This window comes from Thalassophryne amazonica, chromosome 1, assembly GCF_902500255.1.
Source record: "Thalassophryne amazonica chromosome 1, fThaAma1.1, whole genome shotgun sequence".
NCBI lineage: Eukaryota > Metazoa > Chordata > Actinopteri > Batrachoidiformes > Batrachoididae > Thalassophryne > Thalassophryne amazonica.
This window is the reverse complement of record NC_047103.1, coordinates 171,358,221-171,368,728: the sequence shown is the minus strand read 5'-3', so window position 1 is coordinate 171,368,728 and position 10,508 is coordinate 171,358,221. Positions and strand designations below refer to the sequence as shown.

The 10,508-nt window shown below is 44.4% G+C and overlaps 1 protein-coding gene across 2 annotated transcripts in view; it reads right to left on the bottom strand.

The window, feature by feature from the left end:
- Nucleotides 1–4,944: 4,944 nt before the first annotated feature.
- Nucleotides 4,945–10,508, bottom strand: part of rpgrb (retinitis pigmentosa GTPase regulator b) — a 48,584-nt gene continuing 43,020 nt past the window's right edge. For both annotated transcript variants that reach the window (XM_034179391.1, XM_034179399.1), the window contains 2 exons: nt 5,591–5,673; nt 4,945–5,443 (listed from right to left, as the gene is read on the bottom strand). In XM_034179391.1, coding sequence (XP_034035282.1) covers nt 5,237–5,443; nt 5,591–5,673 — 290 coding nt within the window. In that variant the 3' untranslated portion in view covers nt 4,945–5,236. The remainder of the gene's footprint in view (nt 5,444–5,590; nt 5,674–10,508) is intronic.

The window sequence follows — 10,508 nt, the reverse complement described above, 5'->3', positions numbered from 1 at the left end:
AGGAGAAAAGACCGTCGTCCCTCATGATGACACAGACTATACTGACACCTGCCGGTAGCACATGGTATTTCTCTCGCCGTTCACAGCCGCCTGTATCCTGACGAATTTTACAAATCTGGCAACAAAAACTTAAATCTGCGACAGTAAACACAAAAGAAAAAGGCCGACAGAATCATTATTTATCTGTTTTCTTTATAACATTTGATACATAAATATACTGTCGCTAAAGTTAAAAACCACGATGATCGTAATCAATACTTATATGATCAGTTAAAAGGTACTAAATAAATCAGTCTTATCAAGAGATAAATGCTCTCAAAGACATTTTTAAACTGGTTAAATAGATCAGCACATATGGCTTCCAGTCTGAATAAACCTGGTTAAAGAAAAAAGTTTTATTTAATGTAATACATGAATAAATATGATAAATGAAAATGTTGTGAAGTCAAAGAGGTTGATAGTTTGACCAAAGTATATTTTATAGTGAAGTGTGTTTGTAAGGTTTATTTCCTGTTGATAATCAATGATTGTTACATTTTACCTTTCATTAAATCAACCCTGACATCAGTGACCCTGAGGGCATGATGACAGTGACACTGAGGCATGGTCAGTGATCCTGAGGGCACATCCATTGACACTGGGAGTGTGTCAGTGACTCTGAAGGCATGTCAGTGATCCTGAGGGCATATCCATTGACACAGAGTGTGTCAGTGACTCTGAAGGCCTGGTGACAGTGACACTTGGGACATGTCAGTGACCCTGAGAGCATTATGACAGTGACATTGAGGCATGGTCAGTGATCCTGAGGGCATATCCACTGACACTGTGAGCGTATCAGTGACTCTGAAGGCATGGTGACAGTGACACTGAGGCATGGTCAGTGATCCCGAGGGCACATCCATTGACACTGTGAGCGTGTCAGTGACTCTGAAGGCATGGTGACAATGGGCCTCATGTATCAACGTTGCGTACGGCGATATTTGAGGTATATGGGGTGTACGCCAAAACGGCTGCGCTACTTGGCATTTATCAATGTGGTCGTTGGCGTATGCTGCGCTGAAAATATACACCAGGTCGAGAGGTGGCGTAAATTATACACCAAAATGAACCAGCACTGGAATCCACATAAAAACGTAAATGATCAAGATGATAAACAGTGCCATTATACAAATCAATATTGTATAATAATTATATTATTATAATTATAATATATATAATAATATGCATATGTTACATAAATAACACTTTCCTGAATAATCTACATAATAATCAATACAAATCCCGCTTTTGCGGGATTGCTGGTCTATGGAGCACGATCCGTGGTCACAGCACTGACTGCAAAGAAAGCGCTGCTCGACTTTTTCTCCAGAGCCTGGAGCCAGAGCAGCGCTGAGCTTAACTTTATGTGGTGTGATCGTTTTAGACAATGAAATCGATAATAACACTGTAGTTTCGTCATTCCCTTAATTCGCCCGTGCTGCAATCAGGTTTTGTCGTCTCCATTCGTTTGTTACAATAAAATAAATAAAGAAAGAAAATTTAAAAATAAAGAAATCTAACAGATTAGGTGTGTCTTATTAATTGAGCGAGCAAATATCCACATGTCAAGAATTATTGACGTGTGCAAAGAGAATACAGTGGTCCCTCGCTATAACGCCGTTCACCTTTCGTGGCCTCGGAGTTTCGCGGAGTATTTAGTCCAACTTTGCATGCCTTTTTTTTTTTTTTACAGTGTTCTGTGTATCTGTTTATAAGAATCTTCTCGCCCAGAAGAGAAAAGAGCGCCAACAACTACTCATAACTGTATTTGTCACACGGAAACAGACACCTGCAGCCAGGTGTGAGTGGGAAAAGGCGCAGCGTCAGGACGCAGAGGCCCGATCTGTGAAATACTGGTCAGTCACTATTAATAATTTCTTATGTGTCCGACCTCGTACGTTGATCGTTAAAATTAAATTTGTTACTTCTAAAAGCCATCATAATTTTTTTATAGGAAAACGTTCTATTTTTATTTCTCAAACAAATGTTTGGGCCTGAAAACAGGTTGGTCTTATTTTTCTACTAAGGTTTGAACTTTGAGAGTGTTTACACACGAGAGAAAAGTGAGAAAATGTTCATGCCTGATTGAGAAAAGCGTATAAAGTGGTTTTACAGCTTTGAAACGTCTATAATAATTGTAAAAAATAACGCTGACTACGTCGCGGTTTCGCGTATTACGGACTATTTTTTAGAACGTAACTCCAGCGATTAATGAGGGACCACTGTAACACTTTTTTGATTATACTACAAAACAATTAATACGACGGCCACTTTTGACGCTCTATTGGCACGTGTCGTGATTGGTGAAGTTCTTTTTCTTTGCCGTCTTCCCGGCTTCCATGTCGTAAAATGAGGGTGTGTCTGAAGCGGAGTCTGAATATTTATGGGCGTGTTTATTATAATTACGATTGTTTTCACCCGCCGCATTTATCAAGGTCACGTCGGGCATATGCCGGAAATGGGCAGGTGCGCACTGCTTGATACATGTCAAGGCAACTTTGGTGTACTTCAAATTTACACCGGAAATTTACGCCACAAGTGCACAACTTTGATACATGAGGCCCAGTGACACTGAGGCATGGCCAGTGATCCCGAGGGCACATCCATTGACACCGAGAGTGTGTCAGTGACTCTGAAGGCATGTCAGTGACCATGAGGGCACATCCATTGACACTGTGAGCTTGTCAGTGACTCTGAAGAGATGGTGACAGTGACACTGAGACATGCTCATTGATCCTGAGGCATATCCATTGACACCGAGAGTGTGTCAGTGACTCTGAAGGCATGTCAGTGACCCTGAGGGCAAATCCATTGACAATGAATGTGTGTCAGTGACTCTGAGGACATGGTTGTGACCTTGAGAGTGCGACCAGTCACCCTGGCTGAATGTTTTCAAGCCCCACAAACACTTTTTCATGTCTGCATCAATTACAGCAAAATTGAAACAAAGGACTTTACCAACAGCTGAGAAGATATTAACAGTCCAAATATTAACATTCTAACAGTGAGGCTAATGTGTTAACTTCACTAACTTCACTTCACAACTGTGATGTTAGCCACGAATAATGTGGATAAAGAAAAATTGTTTTCACCCTTTAAAAAATATCAGCAGGCTTCAAACTGACATTTAACAATGTCTTAAACTTTCAAACAACCACAAAGGTTTTAAAGATTATTTTATGACATAATCCTCTTTTATTTTAACACTGTGGGATTAAAATCATCAACACAGCTGACATCAAATGTTAAAAACATTAAAAGTGCAGATGTGCTGAAGAATCCCGTCAGAATAAATATTATTTACATTCTCACAGATTAAGATTAAGAACACACAGGAAAAAAAAACTCACAGCATCATTGTCATTTTAAAAAAACAAAACAAAAAACAAAAACGGCATCTGAAAGATTCAAGGTCACTTTGTTTCACAGCTGCAAAAAAACAGAATTAGAAAGGCACTCAGTCACAGTCCAAACAGAACTCCACTGACCCAGAAGAACCAAGAACTGCTAAGGGTCAGCGGCAGGTTTAGTACCATGGACCGGGGGCCTCATGTCCAAAGACTTGCATGGATTTCCTACTGAAACGTGACGTATGCTAAAACCCAGAAACTGTCATATGCACAAAAATATCCAGATGTATCAAAGTGTGCATACGCATGGATCCAAGCACGTTCTGTTTGTACGTCCCACTGAATGTGGAGTTGAGCGCACATGCAGATGCACCAAACACCTCCCTATCCATGCCATCTGAATATGCAAATGTATTTAAATAGTTTGGTTGTATTTTCCGATACCATAAATGTGGAGTGTAGTGTGTCTTATGACTTCTGCCATTGTCTCAGTTTTGTCGTGTGTAACAATTAAAGCACTTGTAGAGGCAGAGGGCAAAAACAAAGAAAGCTGTGGCTCCGTCGCCATTCTCCCACGCAACTCGCAGCAATGTAAAATGAAATGAGTGTGTCTGTGTGTGTAAATGCTGAGGGTCAGAACAGCGCACACACACTGAAGCAAAAACATATTAGGTGCATGGCAGCTGACTGTGTGACGTCACAACTTTACTCACGTATTTACTAACAAATACTGAACACAGGGAGACAATCGGGGGCCTGTTAAGAATCTGCAGCTCTAGTTTCACCATTAAGAAAAAGAAAACATTAATAACAAAAAAAAAAACAAAAAACATATTTTGAATGTGCACATGCCCAAATATGCCCGCGCTGGTTTTCATTCAGAACAATTACATGAATAAACTATTTTCTCACCAAGCAGCCCCCCATTGCACACGGTGCCAGCCTAGGATGTTCCCAACCCAGCGCAATACATTTGTGCATCACATATGGTTTGAACATTGATGGAATGAAAATGTTTCCTATTAACAAAAACAAATTCATCATGTGATGGAGCCTTTAATGTGTGCAATAGTTGCAATTACACCCAGGAAACCGGCTCTCACTGTGCTGTAATGTTGGAATGTGAAGTACATGGATGACATTCGGATGACTGCTGTAGAAACATGCATACGCCAGCCAGGATTTTTGTGTGATGCACCGCACATTTCTACGGTCATTTCAGTTTTCATACAGCTGAACATTAGCATGGAGATGGACAGACACCAGGTTTTTGTGCGTATGCAGCCTTTGTACATGAAGCCCGTGGTCTGAGTATCCTCAGGGACTCTGTGGGTCTCACTGGTACCCTTAAGAACCTTCAGTCACGGGTCCAAGTATCTTGAGTTTCCACAGGGAGGTTTTAGTTTGGGTCAATTTATGTTCAGGTCGTGGAGGTCAGAAAAAATAAAGTTTGAGCAAAGATTAAATGTTCAGTTACCATCAGGCTGAGGTCTAACTATCCCAGGTCTCTTAAAGGTCTGTTCTCCCAACTTCATAGATTGGACCAATTTTCTTATGGTCCTTCTCAGGTTGGGTCTAATTAATTACAGATCCATTTTGGATCAACTCCAGTCTTATGGGATCAAAGCTTTTTTTGTGTGGAAGATTTTCTTGGCTCTGTTCTGATCAAAATGTTTGGGTCCAAACTGCAGACCATGAATTCAGATTAATTTGGGACCATGTCCTGGGTTTCATGATCCTTCCTGAAGGGAACTACTAGTAAGCATCATTTGATGCTAATTTTCCTGTGAATACTTCAGTTGGACTTCTTGAAGGCCACTGTCCCCTGAGACCTTTTGTCCTTAGAGTTACAGCACACAGCAGGTACCAGATTGTGGCCCCTTGGTCCTTGAGGACAGAACCTTCTGCTGTGCTTCTCCTCTGTTTAATGGCGGGCTGCTGTTTCCCTGGTCATCAGCAGGGGACGGCTCTTCGTGGAGAGATGTGTCCTTGCTAACAGTTTGGTCGGTCTCCTGCTTCGATCTGGAAGAAGACAACCGCCTGAAGAAAGAGAGCTAAGAGACAGAGATTTAACGTATGAGATCAGTGGCAGAAGTTCAGTTGGACGACAACTAAATTTCAATCAGTCGTGGTTTGAAAATATCGATTTCTGTCTCTGTGTGGTAATATTTTATCATTTATTTTAAAACAGTCTTTTGTACCTTCTTACTGGGACCTGATTGGCTCTTCAGGTTCTCAACAGACGCATCTGGTTCCTCAGAATCGTTCAATGCTGTTTCAGACACTGACAGAAAATAAAAACAATTGTTGCTTTAACAGTTATTTAGACATAAACACACAGAAAGTAAGAATTCTACAAGCTGACAGACAACGCCAGAAACTCACTGCCGATAATGGCCAATATATTGATTGTTTAGGGTATCGTTACGCTTTTAATGGTATGGTACTTTTATTGGTCCGGTTCTTATCAGTACTTTTTGGAGAAAAAAAAGATCTAATTACTTATAATTAATACTGTTTAGTAAAATCAAAAATGCTTTATTTTTTGTGTACCATTTAACAGTCAAGTGCAACTAGCTTTGAGGTCTGTGTGCTCGAGAGAGAGAGAGAGAGAGAGAGAGATTTAGCAATGAGCCTTTTATTACTGTTTCGATACCCATCCATAAATGACGGTGGGCAGGAAAAAGAAATCGCTGCTATGGCTGACACTGGATAAATTCCAAAGACCAGGGGACTCGTGTACAAAGACTTGCGTGGATTTCTCCCTGAAACATGGCATACAATAAAAAACAGAAACTGTTGTACTGTTATGTGTCGGACGCAGCCCGGAGAACCAACCAGCGTTTGAAGGACCCAGTATGAAATAAGCAGAGCACGGTACAAAGGATAACTAAATTTAATTACATAACAGTGATGTGGAAAATATAACAAAAGAGTGCGCGGTCTGGCGTGGTGGTGAAACGGTGTGCTCCCAGCAGCACTAACGGTCCGGAGCCAGAAACTGTTCGGACCCAAGGACCCCGCCAACACCCCCCAGGTGGCCGCGACAAACCGAGTCTGTGAAAGAAGAAATCATCATGTGAGTCCACACTCCACACACAGAGAGACCGCTCAAAGGTGTTCACAAACAGCAAACACTTCCTCGCTTAATTACTAATCAGCTTCCCACCCTGCAGGCATGGAACACCCTGTTCATAAACTCAACTGCAGTGGAAGCTGATTAAACGACTAACATAACAGCTCAATACAATAAGGTGTGAGGGACACCACATTTACTGACTGTATAAATGTTAGTCACAAAACCTAACGTACCTCAGGAAGTGTGCTGACGAGCGTGAGACCTCACCCCCTCCTCTTTCACAGACCATGCATCAAACCTGGACGTTCTCTGCATCCACTGATGATGAGATGGCTCTCGAGACGACGATCTCACCCGTCTGGTCACAAGGTCGAGTCTCTGGCAAATACACACTGTGTACTCCAGACTTAAATGCCACCATGCTCCAATCCGTGTAGATGCACCACAGCTGTGAGTCCTGACGAGCTGCACTTGATCAGCCTCAGGTGATCAGGGTGAGGTCCTGATAATTCAGCCACACAGCCACTCAGTCCTAAATGCGTACCACCTGGAAGGAAAAACAAAAGACAGCACAGAAGACAGAAACAAAAGGCAGCCAGGCCCCCCAGCCACAACAGCACCCCACCCTCACAGGAAGCCTCCCGGCGACCACACAAACCTGGCCCAGGAGAAACACCCCCCTCCAGGGACCATGGCTGGAAACCGTATCTGCATTCATCTTCCAACAGAATCTTCATCTAACAGAACGGTTGATGTCTTCTCCTCTGGCTGCATCTTTGCCTTTGTTTCTGTCAATCAATTAGCACAGGTGTGGCCAGGAGTTCTTGAACCTGTGCGGTCAGCCTTTGTCCAACCATGTGTGAAGTCTGATTAGTCATAAAACAAAAAAAACAAACACAAACAACCAAACCCCCCCCCCCCCCACCTCCCCAGAGGACCGTCCCATCAAACCCTGGGAAGAGGAGAAAAGAAAAACAACCCAAACTTAAGCTAGCAAATAAAAACGCTAACACCCCCCCGACGACATGTAGGGACCAACACCCCCCAGAGGACATCCTGCCAGCTCCAGGAGTAATAACCACAGCCGAGGTCCCTCTGGGATCCAAAGTCACCCACGGGGACTCCCAGCGCCTCCCAGAGGACTGTTCCATCAACCCCAGGAGACGCCCCCCCTCATGACCAACGGACCCAGCCCCGGCCGTCTATGGCTAGATGGACCCACAGCCCTTTCCCCCCCAGAGGACACCACAGTCACACCCTGAGGGCGGAAACTGGGGGGAAAAACAAAAGGAGAGAAAAAAAAACAAACAAACCAAACAACCCCAGTCCCACCCCCTCAGCGCAGTGGAAACTGGAAGCACGTCCAGCGTCACCAACCATGACTATACCCCAGAAGTCCACCGGGAGGAGTGGAACAGCGGTTATGGCAGACGGCACAAAACGGCGCCACCCCTCCGACTCCCAAACCAGCCACCAGCTGCGGGTATATTCCACTGCCCCAAACCTCAGCCACGCCGATGGCAGACGGCTCAAAGGCGCGCTGAAGCCGGAGGTGGAACAGGGAATCAACAAAAAAAAACAACACCCCTCCCCCCCCCCCCCTCTCCCAGGTGCAGAGGTTACCTGGGAAACGCCCAGCATAACCAAACTGCACCACTCCAGCAACGCCGACAACCTACAGCTCACACGGCTGGAGCCAGAGGAGAAGAGAGGGCATAACAAAAACAAAGAAAAAGAAAAAACAACCCAATTACCCCCCCATCACCCCCCAGAGGACCGTCCCATCAAACCCTGGGAGGTGAAACCAAAAGAAATAAAAAGAAAGACTAACAGACAAACATAAAGGTACTTGGGTCTGTTTTTGTATGCTCCAGACAGACTGCAGGGTCACGACCCCAGACACTAATAGTGTAAAAAATCCCACACAAAAACCAATTAAAAAAAACACCAACAAAAAATGAACCAACACAAAACTAATGAGTGACTCATACCGTTAAGCTCAAACAAACGGAACACACCTGTTCCATCTTAAGAGCATTAACGGTACTGTGACTCAGTCACCAACAGAGGGAGCCAGAGTGCTACAAATGAAAAAACCCCTTTGGTAACAGAGAAACCAACTCATGCTGCTTTTCTGTGCGCAGCTGTGTGCAAACACACAAACAAAAATGTGCTTCAACTAAATTATGCCGGAGCTGAACAACAGACGCAGTAGCTATCTTTACCCGGGGAAACGGGGCTACAACTGTAACAACAGGAAGCACAGCGACCTGTGCCACAGAGCTCCGCCGTGCGCGTTCACCCATTACAGACACACTCTTGCAGCTCCCGTTTAAACCTCTTATCCGGTCGAAGTGTGATGCGAAGCCGTCGCCAGTCACACTCCACCACGACCCACGGATAAGGCACACACAGGAACACGGCTGCAAGAGCGCTCAAATCAGTATTCAGTAATGGGTTCTCAAACACGCACCATCCGGGCGGAGAGCACGCGCAACTGATCCGGATAACTTCTGAACGTCTGCTGCCGCCTTCCCGGCGCGGTACCGCCTCTGCTACCGCTGGGTCCGTGATGTTTGGCCAGAGACTACTGTTATGTGTCGGACGCAGCCCGGAGAACCGACCAGCGTTTGAAGGACCCAGTATGAAATAAGCAGAGCACGGTACAAAGGATAACTAAATTTAATTACATAACAGTGATGTGGAAAATATAACAAAAGAGTGCGCGGTCTGGCGTGGTGGTGAAACGGTGTGCTCCCAGCAGCACTAACGGTCCGGAGCCAGAAACTGTTCGGACCCAAGGACCCCGCCAACACCCCCCAGGTGGCCGCGACAAACCGAGTCTGTGAAAGAAGAAATCATCATGTGAGTCCACACTCCACACACAGAGAGACCGCTCAAAGGTGTTCACAAACAGCAAACACTTCCTCGCTTAATTACTAATCAGCTTCCCACCCTGCAGGCATGGAACACCCTGTTCACAAACTCAACTGCAGTGGAAGCTAATTAAACGACTAACATAACAGCTCAATACAATAAGGTGTGAGGGACACCACATTTACTGACTGTATAAATGTTAGTCACAAAACCTAACGTACCTCAGGAAGTGTGCTGACGAGCGTGAGACCTCACCCCCTCCTCTTTCACAGACCATGCATCAAACCTGGACGTTCTCTGCATCCACTGATGATGAGATGGCTCTCGAGACGACGATCTCACCCGTCTGGTCACAAGGTCGAGTCTCTGGCAAATACACACTGTGTACTCCAGACTTAAATGCCACCATGCTCCAATCCGTGTAGATGCACCACAGCTGTGAGTCCTGACGAGCTGCACTTGATCAGCCTCAGGTGATCAGGGTGAGGTCCTGATAATTCAGCCACACAGCCACTCAGTCCTAAATGCGTACCACCTGGAAGGAAAAACAAAAGACAGCACAGAAGACAGAAACAAAAGGCAGCCAGGCCCCCCCAGCCACAACATGTACACACAAAAATATCCAGATGTATCAAACTGTGCGTGCGCATGGATCCAAGCACGTTACGTTTGTGCATCCCAATCAACATGAAAATGAGCGCACAAGCAGACATACACTCCTCTCTTTCCACGCACATATTTAAATATGCAAATTCATGTAAATAGGCCCTCCAGTGGATTCCCCGCTCCAGCAGATCAGTCAACGTGAACACAGACAAGAAACTAGAAGCACTCAGTGTGCAAACCTCCGCCAAGTCCATGGGGTCACTGACGCTGTAACATCTACACGCTGTGAAATCATTGAACCTACAAAAGTCTAACAATGATGTTTGCTCAGTAGTAAAAAAAGTTTCATCTGCTGTGACTGGATAGCTTGTATCCTTAGCACTCGGCATCACAGTTTATTGCAACTTGCACCTTTCCCAGAAGCTACTGTCATCTGAGCACTGATATTGATATTGCATGTGCTTATAGACAAAAACAAATAAGAGACAAAATTCAATTTATTATTCAACTAAACTGAAAATATATGAATTTTTAACATTTATGAAACACTTCTCTAA